This window comes from Pseudorca crassidens, chromosome 1 (genome assembly GCF_039906515.1).
Source record: "Pseudorca crassidens isolate mPseCra1 chromosome 1, mPseCra1.hap1, whole genome shotgun sequence".
Classification (NCBI taxonomy): Eukaryota; Metazoa; Chordata; class Mammalia; order Artiodactyla; family Delphinidae; genus Pseudorca; species Pseudorca crassidens.
In genome coordinates this window covers 186,391,910-186,404,963 of record NC_090296.1, presented here as the reverse complement: position 1 = coordinate 186,404,963, position 13,054 = coordinate 186,391,910, and the positions used below count along the sequence as shown (strand labels likewise).

Sequence of the window (13,054 nt, the reverse complement as noted above, 5' to 3'; positions counted from 1 at the left end):
GAGTGATCATTTCCACTGAATTTGAAGGGAGTCCTACCTGTAATTCATCATTAAACATAAGAACGGCTTTTTGTTTGGAAGAGTTTATTGAATCCATTCCTTGTTGGAGCAGCTGGATGGAAGGAGGGTCAGACTAATTAGTCCTTTGAGATGGGCTGATTGTAGAGATGTCATTAACCTACAGCCTTGGTGCATTGGGCAATAAAGTAAAATTAGAATATATATTTATGGGGGGAGGCCAAAACTTCACCAGAAAAGTAGGTCAAAAAAGAGTTACAGTCAGAGGGACTTGAGATGGATGTTAGGTGTACACAGCCAAATGGGGATCAGGGAACCAGAGAAGATTAAGAAAAATCAGGCTAGAATGGATGACACAGAGGTGATCTAACTCCTGAGGTTGGGTTCTTAAATGCTCCCAGAAAAGCGTTGCTGAGATGAATCAAGTCCCTTTACAGAGGCCCAAGTGGTTCAGACTCTGCCCCTCCCTCATTCCTGAATGGGGAAGGACTGGGCGCTTCCTCGCCTTGTCAAGGTGGGGAATCAAATGTGTAAGGAGGGAGCAGAATTGGGGTAGGGACCACAGTTCTTTGGCACTAATGCATTGGGAAAACGTATAACCAGCCTCACACCCCATGTGATGCATGTAGCTCCTGGCAGAGAAGAGAGTCCTGTGACTTTTATAGAACTGAAGAGTCTGAATTAGACTAAGACATGTGTCTTTGCAGAGGCATCAAGGTGAAGTGCAGATGAAGGCTGGCAGCCTGGTGGAGGTGATTCTCAGTTCAGACCCTTTGGCATGGAACATGGTTTAATTTTGCTTTCAAGTTTGGAATACGCTCACTTCCTGTGTCTTACGTACTGCATGTACTTAGATGCTTCTTTAGATGATGGTCTCCCAGGTCTTTTAAAGAGAATTTTAGAGAGACTTAGCTTTATTCTGTTCTCTGTCTACACTGAATGATGAGGCTTTTCTTATACATAGAATAATTTGTGACTAGCCCAGAACTGTGCATAGTAGGTCCTATGAATATGTACAGAATGGATGCTGATGTGTTCTTGCAGGACTCTGTGTAGAAGAGCTCTCTTAGGGTGCCGGCGTAACAGGAGAATACGTCCTGTTGTTCAAAAGCCTTAGGCACATCCGCACGCCCAGAGTGCTTGAAATAGAACCATCAGAATTTCATTTCCTCAAATCAAATCACCTCCCTCTCCTTTACTAACTGGGGGCTAATGAATGAAGTCATTACCTTCTTAGTGGGTATTCTTTCTTCTGTGAGTAAAATCTGGGCCAGTCAGAGGGCCTTAGGGAACTGACTGTTGGGGGGACTTTGGAGGAGAAGAGGGGGATGGGGAGGGATGTTTACCCTGAGAAAAGGATACAGAGGAGTAGAGAGAGCCCTGCATGAGCTGTACCTCCATCGTTCTGCGCAGACCTGATCTCCTTGAATCTGACAGAGTCTGGGGCTCCAGTTCTTTTGTCTTAGGTGGCATTGGTGACAGGGCATTGCTTAAAGATCTGTGAGTAACAGTGCTTGGGGAAACTTCCTCCTTTTCCCTAGGCAGATAATTAATGACAGTGAAAGCAGTTATCACTTATGGACGTATTTACTATGGCCCAGGCACTCTGCAAAATGCTTCATGTGTAGCATCATATTGATTATATTTCTATAAAAATACAAAAAAATGACTAGCGTTAAACTCAAATGGATTGCAGAAAAATGCAGATTTTAATATCTGAATTTTTATCTCAATGCCTTCCTTTTCGGTGAGACTGTAATCGGTGTTCAGAAGGAAAGGTAAATGGAACTATCTCCTCTTCTGAGTGTCCTCACTCAGATATTTGGAGAAAAGGCTTATATTCATGTCTTCTCCCCTCTGGCTAAGCCATCATCTACTGGAATGGAAAATTGTTATAAGTTGACTTCAAATATTCCCCCATAATGTCTTCCCCATCAAATACTCACGTGTCTTTTTTGGTAACTTTGAAGAGATCTTGCAAACAACTCATAGTTCATTTTGCAGAACTGCAACCTTTTTATGGATAGCAAGTAGCAGTGCTTGTTTCAAGGAAAGCATTTCAGGTTTGTCCTCTTCTTTACTTTCTCAAATGTAGATGAAGATTCAATTCAGAATTACCCAAATCTGTTTCAAGGCTGTCATGTTAAAAAATGAGTTTGTTAAAATGGTCAAATAATAAAATTGTTTTTGTTTATTTTATTTATTTTTAGCTGCATTGGGTCTTTGATGCTGCGAGCGGGCTTTTCTCTAGTTGCGGCCAGCGGGGGCTACTCTTCATTGTGGTGCGCGGGCTTCTCATTGTGGTGGGTTCTCTTGTTGCAGAGCTTGGGCTCTAGGTGTGCGGCCTTCAGTAGTTGTGGCACATGGGCTCAGTAGTTGTGGCTCGCGGGCTCTAGGGCGCAGGCTCAGTAGTTGTGGCGCACGGGCTTAGTTGCTCCACGGCATGTGGGATCTTCCCGGACCACGGCTCGAACCTGTGTCCCCTGCATTGACAGGCAGATTCTTAACCACTCTGCCACCAGGGAAGCCCTAAAATTGTTTTTAAAAGTCTCTGAACGGTGGGCTTCCCTGTTGGTGCAATGGTTAAGAATCTGCCTGCCAATATAGGGGGCACGGGTTCGAGCCCTGGTCCGGGAAGATCCCACATGCCGCGGAGCAGCTAAGCCCGTGCGCCACAACTACTGAGCCTGCGCCCTACAGCCCGCGAACCACAGCTACTGAAGCCCGTGTGCCTAGAACCCGCACACCACAACGAAGAGTAGCCCCTGCTCTCCACAACTAGAGGAAGCCCGTGTGCAGCAATGAAGACCCAATGCAGCCAAAAATAAATAAATAAATTTATATTTAAAAAAAAGGAAACCTTATTAAAAAAAATAGTCTCTGAACAGGGAAAGTATTTATTCTTAAAATAGAAGCCTTGCTGTGTTGATTGTCATTGTCTTCCACCTCTGGAGGGTTGCAGAGATATAGAAGATCCCTTTCTAACAACTTTAGATTCCAAATTTTAATGCAGCAAATACTGTCCAGGTGTTAAATGATTTTTACTTCAAATTTTTTTTAAAGTCCTAATAACAGTACTGTGCAATAAAACACCAACATTTCAGTATTTGGAGGGGACTGAATTTTCTGTACTCTGACTTATGAAACCATGATGGGCTTCTGCTAAGGGCAGGACGCGTGCTTTTGGATTGTGACCAATTCCTTTGCCTGGAGCAATGGCCTGAATGAGGCTTTTTGTTGAAAAGAGAGTGAGAGAGAAAACTGCTTAGATGAAATGGCAAGAAACTAAAGACTATAAAGAAGAGTTACAAAATAAATCATCCCATACTCACCGAGACACAAGCTGTATGAAGCATCTTCCCCTTTAACTCTGCCCTTTCTCCTGTGTGATCACCCCCTTGCCTTCTCTAGTGCGGCAGGATGTGATAAGGGTGTCCTTCCACCTCTAGATGTAGGGAGGGCACCTTTCTTATGGGAGATTGATTTCCTGCTTTCACGGAGACAGAAAGGAGGGTCTGAGTGTCCCATTTCTTAAGAAACTTTAATTCAAAATAATCAATATGCCATTGAGGCCCACTTTAGGGCGGCCTACGCTGGGCCCCAGCAAACGATGATGAATTTTGGCAAGCTTAAGGAAAATGGGAGAAAGGCAGGGAGGTGGCCCACTTGACATCATAGAGGCGTTTAAGTTTCAAGGCACCGCCAGGGAACTGCCAGTGCTTTGGTATGACTGGAAGACAAGAAGGCTGAGAAAGTGGTGAGAGGGGATACAGGAAAAGGAACCTACAGAATTTATATTTTATCTCAAAGACATCAAAGAATCATGGTAGAATTCTAAGCAGCTTTCGTGACCTGCTTAGATTTGCAAACTTGAGAGATAAATATTACTGGAGTATTTATGAGACTTGATAAATAATACTTGTCTTCCCTACTGAGGTTCTGGACCAGTTAAAATAAAGTCAGGGAGCCAGCAGACGGAGATCGTCCGTCTTACTGATAACACAGGCTATTCAGTGCTGAACCCCCGAATTTGGCAGATTAACTCCCATCACAGGCAGCAGTGGGCTGAGGAGGTCTCTTCCTGCCAGAGCAGAGCATCTGCTCCCCAAAGAGAAGGGCAAGGGGGAGGGGTTGGCCAAGATGTGACCAAGTTCCTTCTTCCAAGGTCTTAATCAGATAATCGATGGAGGATGTCACTCCACGTGGAAGGAAACAACATTCCCTGGGTTTTTCTTCTTCTCTTAATACATTAAACTTAACTGTTTAGCCTGTGATCAACTAGGCGTGGGTCTGAGCCTTGGGGGAGAGGAAAGCCCCGCTCCCACCTTCATGATGCAGCCCCCCCAATACCAACCACCGCTCCTCTGGGGATCCCGAGACTGCTGGTGACCCAGAAGACTCAGCATCGGGTTAGAAGAGTGCATTATTTACATTAAACTCCAAGGTCACTTTGTATCCCCTACTGAGAATTTACTTCCTAGTCTGTTTCTCACCCCAGATTACATCCAGCTGTGTTGACCAATATTGTCTGTCAAGAGGTTTTGCCCATGAGGTCAAATAGCATCATAAAATTATTCTAATAATAAAAAGCCAACAGTTACATCAAATCAACAGATTTGAATATTAACCCCCTACTTTCGACTGCCAAAGGAAAAATTAAATATTAAATTTTCTTGTAAGAAAAGAATTAAAGTCCAAAATAAAATGTTCTTGCCCTCGTGAATTAAAAGACCAAAGACACACTCCTGCCTCCTTCCCCTCCCTGTGCCCTGCATCAGAGCCAAGCTCTCAGGGTGCAGTGTGGTCAGAAGATCGGTTACATGAAGGGAGGGAGGATGGAGCAGACGTCAGTGCCTCAAGCACCATGGGCACCAGTTCTTAACTGCCAGAGAAGGCACTGTACTATGGAAAGGAGACGAGCCATACGTAGTAAACGCTGTGGTGCTGGGCTGGAGTGGGAGGCATTGTGTGAATGTCTGTTCTTTCGTTGTAGATACTAGGATTCTCCAGAGAAGGAGAACCAGTAGGGTGTGTGGGGAGAGAGAGGGGGAGAGAGAGATGGAGATTTAAGGAATTGGCTTCTGTGGTCCCAGAGGCTGGCAATTCTGAAATCTGAAAAGTAGGCTGGCAGGCTGGAGACCCAGGGAAGAACTGATGTTACAGCTCGAGTCTGAAGACACTCTGCAGTTAGAATTCCCTCTTCCTCTGGGAATCTCAGTCTTTCTCTGAAGGCCTTCAAGCTGATTGGATGAGGCCCACCCACAGTGTGGAGGATAATCTGCTTTCCTCAAAGTCTCTTCATTTAAATGTTAACCTCACATAGGAAATACCTTCACAGCAACATCTAGGCTGGTGTTTGACCAAATCTCTGGATACTAGAAAAGGAAGCCAAGCTCAAGCCCTCTCCTCCCCTGCAGGCTGCTAGTGTACGGGAGGCTGGGACTGGGAAAGGTCAGGAGCTTTGATGGGTTAAGAGTCAGCTGGATTGGAATTTGGGGGGTTGAGTTTTGGGGTTTTTAAGTTTTTGGGCCCTTCTTTCTTTCCTTCCTTCCTCCCTTCCTCTCCTTTCCCTCTTTCTTTCTTTCTTTCTTTCTTTCTTTCTTCCTTCCTTCCTTCCTTCCTTTCCTTTCCTTCCTTCCTTCCTTCCTTCCTTCCTTCCTTCCTTCCTTTCCTTCCTTCTTCCTTCCTTCCTTCCTTCCTTCCTTTCTCTTTCTTTCTTTCTTTCCCTCTTTCTCTTCCTTCCTTCCTTCCTTTCTCTCTCTCTCTCTCTCTCTCGAGATCTGTCTTTCTCTTTCTCCCTCTCTCTCTCTCTGTCTCTCTCTTTCTTTCTGTGTTTTCGCTGCTATCTAAGAGTTAAAAAAAAAAAGTCATGGCACTTTCCCGAGAGCTCTTCTAAGAGACTGAAACATGAGACAGGATATCAGATTTGAAGGGGTGGTGAAAACAAAACCCTGCTTTCTGCTCACCTCCTCTTGAGCCTAGCTCATTCAATAAACACTAGTAAAACATCAGAAACATTCCTGGAGATGAAGAGAAATGAATCCAATGTGTTTGGGCCTTACGATTACTTTATGAAATGTCAAAAGTGAAACTCTTTTTCTTCCAACGAACTGTGGCCTCCGCTGCCCTGAAGTCCAGAGGGGACGAGTGCATCCTGAAGGCAGGTTGACCCCAGCAATGCCATGTGTGTGCAGCATCTCAGCCCAGTTCCTGGTGGGATTTTTTTTTTTTTTTTTTTTTTTTTTTTGGTACGCGGGCCTCTCACTGTTGTGGCCTCTCCCGTTGTGGAGCACAGGCTCCGGAAGCGCAGGCTCAGCGGCCATGGCTCACGGGCCCAGCTGCTCTGCGGCATGTGGGATCTTCCCGGACCAGGGCACGAACCCATGTCCCCTGCCTTGGCAGGCGGACTCTCAACCACTGCGCCACCAGGGAAGCCCTCCTGGTGGGATTTTAAATGAGCTCCCAGAGGTCGTTTGTGCTGTGTTATAAAGGAGGTGACTTGGCTAGCTTGTCAGGAGCATCTTTGTTTTGCTATTTTTTTAGGAGGACAAATAAATCCATCCTATTCAGAACATAAAGATTAGTGAGCAAAAAACAAGTAATAAACAAATGGACCCAAGAAGAATGTCTATAAGATATAGAAAGAACAGAGCAGTGGAAGGCAGGTGGGCAGGGCAGGGATGCTAAGGCTTCCCAGAGCAGGTGACATCTGGGTTTGGATGACAAACAGTAACAACAATAATAAACGCTAAGATATAATACTGGGAGCTGACGGTGCTGTAAACACTGTCCAAAATTGTTTACATGCACTATCTTATTTAATTCTCACAACAATTCAGATAGTGTTATTGTTTGTCCCATTTTACAGATGATAAAACTGAGACACAGGGGATTTGAGAAACTTGTTCAAGCTCACAAAGCTACTAAGTGACAGAGCTGGTCCTCAGGCGCAGGCTAACCTATTCTAATGCCATTCAGGAGATTGACAAGTAAGAGCTTATTAGGTGGCCTAGAAATTCCACGTACATGGAGACCTGTGGTCCCACAGTGCTTCTGAGAAATCCCCGGCTGAGTATCAGCACTGATTAAATGCCCAGTCTGGCGGGGCAAGGGGACAGCAGGCTGGCACGAGTCAGGGGCCAGGTCAGCCAGCAGCAGAGCAACAGGGGTACCATTTTGTCCATTGTGCTAACGGACCTGGACTTTAGCCTATGGGGACGGGGAGAGTTGCATTTTAGAAAGATCGGTTTGGCCACAGGGTGGAGATTGGTTGGAGAGGACAAAAGAAGAGTCAGGGAGGTGAGTTAAGGGCTAGTACAATAGTCCAGGTGAAGACAAGGACTCCGACTATAACTGAGCAGGACCCTAGGGGGCATTCCCGGGACAGAGCCCTCCCCCAGGTCCCCTGCTATAGCTCCTCTCTGAAGTACCCAGATAACATTATCTGATGCAGATTTCCTGAGTTGTTTCACAGATGCTAAAACCTCCACCAAATGGAAGATGTTAACCACTTGATGACCATGAGCACCCAGCCCCCAGGCCTCCTGGAGCCTAAGGACTGATAATATTAACCCCTGTGACACCACCCCCCCCACCCCACCCCCACTACCTCACCGTCAGCCACTCTGAGAATGGTGCACGAGCTGATCACACATCCTGGGCTCCCTTCCCTCACCTGGCCTTTAAAAATATTTTGCTGAATCCCATCAGGGAGCTCGGGTTTTTTGAGCATTAGCTGTCCCGGACTCCCGGCTTGGCGCCTTACAATAAACACACGGCACCGCAACCCGGTGTCAGTAGATCGGCTTTGCTGCGTGCGGGCGAGCGGACCCGGATTTGGTGGTAACGTGAAGGCGGGGGAACAGGGAAGGGGAGGGTGGGCTCGGGAGTGATTTAGGGGTGGGTTGAACGGATTTGGTGAGGTGAGGGGGGAGGGGGTCCTTAAAATGACAGAAAATCGGTTTCTGGCTTGGGCTGCTGTTATAAATGGGGAAGGTAGAAAGGAGGAGAGTGAAGATGGGCAACCTCCGCTCAGACCTGTTGGATTTGAGCTGCCCTGTCACTTACACCCAGAGCACCAGTGGGGTAACTTAGTCTCTGCAGAGCGTTTGAACTGTAGACATAAACAGAGTAGATGTGAAAAATAGATCTACATACTCAGTGCTGTTCTTTAAAATCTCCCAATTAGAAAGCTATATTGTCATATGGATTGTTCTGTTTACACTCTTTTTAACTCTACTGCATATTCACTTACTGATGTTTTTCATCAGTGTGGTGTAGACTGTGTCAGTGTTATGCCCTTAGCTTGACTCTTAATGCTACCTCGATGTATTATTATTCTTCTCAGTCTGCCGGTGTTCATCGTATAACATTAGAACAATTTTAGTTTGTAAATCTAATTCTTTGAAATATAATATATTAGCAGATATGGTTAGGTTTTACTATATTTCCTGTATGTCCATGTGTCCAAACGTATTAGTAACAAACAAATGATAAAAATAAAATAATTCTTCTGTAATTCACAGATGCTGTGATTCACTCTGTAATTCACAGAGTCCAAAATGGACAAAATGCTTTTGCATGTCTGTGTTGAAAATGAGATTTTTATATGTCGGCAGTAAAGCACGGCATCATTTTTAAAGCATTTTTCCTTGTTTTGGTCTTGTGATACAATTCTTCAGAGCAATGGCTGCAAATAGGTTAGCACCTCAATGCTTAAAATAGGCTGTCAAGAAATGGTTCTTCTTTTGTTCACATCTCCATTCCAAACCACTGAGGGAATTAGTTGCACCGCTGAAGTGCATTTCCTTTCTTACATCGTCAAAATTTTTGCTGGCTTCCTTTGTAGAAGAAGATTGAGGTAGCACATTCACAATCATGATGTGGATTTCCTATTAAGGTTTACTATTATTATTATTATTACTGGCATGGCTGACGCAGTCAGACTCATGCTTTGTCTCATAGAATAATACTGTGCTGTATACCATGACACTTCAGTGTATTGTTCAATATAAGCAGAGTTGTTTACTAAAACTTGTGTGCCAGTTGCAAAAATAAAATAACTTTACAAGACAGGAGCTTGAATAAAACATGAAATGGTTTCTGCTGGTGCTAGCATAGTGTCTGACTTTTAATGCTGCTTTTTCCCCCCAGAAATTCTTTGAGGTGGAAGAAGAGAAGACACCTGTGCATGACGCAATGACTGTCAAAATGAATATTTTGTTAAAAAAACTGAAGGAGAAAGAAGAACTCATTAAGGAATTAAGAGAAGAACTGGACCAGTGTGAAGAATTTGGATCTCAAAAAGTTGTAAGTTTCACAGCAAAGAGTAATTCATTTTAATACATATAAATGAAGTTACAACTGTCTAAAAGCTTGGGGTCGGAATAAAGGGATTACAATGCATGTATCTTGGGCATCTCTCCACAACATAAGCCAGTCCAACCTTTTTGTGCTCGACACCATATTCTAGAAAACCCATAATAATTATAAGTAGGAGCAATATAATTGTTCTCAATTTTTATTTGTAATAGAAATAAAATAACCTATCTCCCACTACAGAAATTTCCCCACCCTAGAAGAAATGTAAAGAGATTTTTGTTTTAATTTGGAAGAGTCCCACCTTTTTTGCAGTCCAGATAATTTGAAAGACACAAAACAATCTCAAGTCAGAGGCTTCCAAGAAACCAACTTGGAACAGGATGACCTTAAGTGGAAATGTCAAGAAGGAAAATTCTCAGAGGGTTTTTGCCCTCTTCTCCCCTTTGCAGTAGGAGCCAGAAGCTGCTTTACTGCTCAGAGCACTGACAGAACAAAAAATGCAAAGAGAGAGAAAGCAGAAAGGAGAGCTTAGCTGCCTGTCAAGGAGGTGAATGTGAAGGATCCGGAAAGTGTGGACCCTAGAGGAGAGTTTATTTTCACCTCAGATCAGCTCTGAGCTGCCGGCTGTACTGCCCAACCACAGCGCAGAGCCATAGAGGGGTTTTCGTATTAGGTTCTAGGAGCAAGAAGTGGATTGTTTGAGTAGGAGAGGCAAGCAGGGAGGCCAGAGAATCTCAACCTGTTGAGTGTCAACTGGCAGGGTTACCTCCTCACATCACAGCGCAATTTACCGATAAGGAAGCTGACTTACACCCCGGGCACAGCTGGTAAATGCTGACGTGACATGAGAACCGAGGTCCAGCTGAACCCAAAGGCCCGCATGAGGAGGGAGGAGCTCTGTATAGAGGAAGAATTAAAGTTGCTATATATATATATATATATATATATATATATATATACACACACACACACACATTATATTATTATAATAGATTATGGTATTATGGTCTATAGGTATATCATTATAATGTATGTTATAATTAATATATAGTGTATATTAATACCTGTGTATAGATACGCATAAATATCGACACATGCATATATATGTATGGAAGAAGCCTGAGAAGTTATACATCAAAGTGTTAACACTAGGAAGAAACACTTATGGTTTGCTGGGCCCTTTAAGTGCAGTCCTTGGTTTGTCTAAGTCCCACACTAGTATTCTTACTTAAAACCCCAAAGTTAGAAAAGATAAGAAGTTGAACTTGCGCCATTCTAAAGGACTTTATTTACGAACGGGGGAAGGAGTGCTTTGTTTAATCTATTAGAATTCTCTATGTTCTAAAAAAACCAGAGCATCTTCTAAGCAATGTGGTATTAAGGATTATTATCATAGACCTAATAAAATTGAATATTATTTCTTTGTATATGTTCTGGTTGCCTTGGAGGGAGAGGCACATCCAATTTTTGCATTTACTTTTCTTGTCTTAGATCTACATTTACTCTTATTTTTTGGAGAAAATAATTTAATAGAAAAGGTTAAAATAAGACTAACAGTTTTGGCTTTTAATCCTGACTTGGCTACCAATGTCCAGCATCAGTTAGCAAGGCAATTTTGATCCATTTGTTTCCCATTTGTGAAATGGGAGGTGATACCTGCCTAGCCAACAGAGTTATGAGGAGGATACCCGTTGTAGTGGATATGAAATGCTGTGAGTTCTTTGAAGAAAGACGTGCATATAAATTCTAGTTATCATTATGAGGAAATACACAAGTCCTCATGACTATCTGGTTTACATTCCATGAAATGCACTGCTGAGAACATCCCAATTCGGTAATTGAGCTTCTTCCAGTAAAACACGAGGTCTTTCTTGGTGTGTTTACACCTCTGAGTGTCCTCAGCCCGTTAACTGGTCTGTCTGGATGGCCTGAGTATAGGGGATGAGGGTGGATGGGGCTTGGTGAGGACCACAGAAAGTGGCAGGCCTGCACCCCGCTCTTGTATAAGAAGGCGTTCTCTGGCTCGGGTGGCATCCTGAAGACCTTGGCTGTTTCACTGTAGTTTGTCCCCAAGGACACCACATCAGTCTTTCTGTAAACACCTTAAGATTTGAGGAAAGTGAGACTTCTGATGAACTGGGTATATACATTTTTCCCAGCTTCTTAGGACCCCAGCAAAGCGCCAGGCTGACTGAGGACAGCGCAGAGCAGGGCTAGTGTACATTTGGGAGGACGGACATGAACACTGCAAAAGCAGATCACGGGTTATATAAAATAAACGTCTGAAAATTTCTTTTTAAAGATCCTCTAAGAACTAGCTTTCCTAGAACTCCATGCCACTCAAGTTCTAGGTGAATTACCTTTTAAATTTGAAATTTCATCTAATACGACTGCTCCCTCTAGTGGTGTAAAAAAACTTGCGACAGCAAGTATCTGAAACTAGATTTGGAAAACCGAATTTGGAGAAACAATTTAGAAAATTTCAATGCAGCAATGGAAAAAACTTGTAAAAAGCTTGAAATAAGCAAACTGAATAAACAGTAAGGAAACGCTCTAGTTCTTTCTCATAGTCCAATTATATAAATCGCTCTATAGTTAATAGTCATAATCCCTCTCTAGGACTGTTGTAGAATGAAATCTAAGAATATGATAGGAAAGGGAAGGTTTAATAAACAGCTAATTTAACTTATATTTATGACAAAATGGAAATCAGAAAAAAGAATCTCTTCAAGTTCCAGAAGCCTCATCTCTCCAGGTCAGAACACCCTTAATGTTGAATTCCTGCCCCCACTCCCACCCCGACCCCAGACCAACTACATTCAAGGGCTGAGTGTCTTTTCAGGTTCTGTAAAAACCTGCAATGACTTAATGGCACACTGCTGTAGTTATCAGGTTGCCATGCAGTACGCTGATAAATCCACTGGAGAATTGCTAAAGAAACTAGCCTGTCGAGGTATGTGTGCCTGTGTGTCTATGTGCCCAGGCACATGCATATGTGCTTTCAGTGCAATTGGAGTTGTTTTGAAAAGATTTTTCATTTTTGTTTCTTACCCAACATGGATGATCTATGCAACTATCACACCCACGTCCCCTCACCCCCACCAACAGGTGAATGTAACTATTTGTTGCTGACAGTTCTGAAACAGAGCTGTCATTCAAAAGTGGCAGCTCTGCAGGGCTACACTGCCCCAGTGTGCCGCTTTCCTGGTTGTCACTCACTGGGAAAGCACCTGCTCGTCTCCGTGACTGCCATGCAGCATGGGCATGCAGCAGAAGCCCACTCCACCCGCAGCCTCAAATTGAGATGTCCAAGTACTGTACGTGGAGCCTGCAGGATTGAGACGCCAAAATGGCAGAAGGGAGACTGCTGGGAAGGCACCTGCGGTGCTCCAAACGGTGCTTCTCGGCCTTTATTGTGTTATTGTGTGTATGGGTCACCTGCAGCTCTTGTTAAGATACAGATTCTGGGCTGGGGCTGGAGATTCTGCATTTTCAAAAAGCTCCCAGGTGATGCTGAGGCTCCTGGTCCTCGGACCACATTTTGAGTGTCAAGGCTCTGGAGCACACCTGTTTTCAGAAACGATTCTTTCATGACTCAGTTTGGGATTCTGAAACCTGGGAACAGTGATACTGCACATCTTGGCGCACAAGAGAAGTAGACCAATGTAAGCCACCACTTGAAGTCCTGGCGCTCACTACACGATAGAAAAACTCT

At 43.8% G+C, this 13,054-nt stretch overlaps 1 protein-coding gene across 1 annotated transcript in view; it reads left to right on the top strand.

Moving 5' to 3' along the window:
* Positions 1 to 13,054, top strand: part of C1H10orf67 (chromosome 1 C10orf67 homolog) — a 76,219-nt gene that overhangs the window by 15,674 nt on the left and 47,491 nt on the right. Inside the window, exon 4 of the mRNA XM_067703844.1 lies at positions 9,172 to 9,327. Coding sequence (XP_067559945.1) covers positions 9,172 to 9,327 — 156 coding nt within the window. The remainder of the gene's footprint in view (positions 1 to 9,171; positions 9,328 to 13,054) is intronic.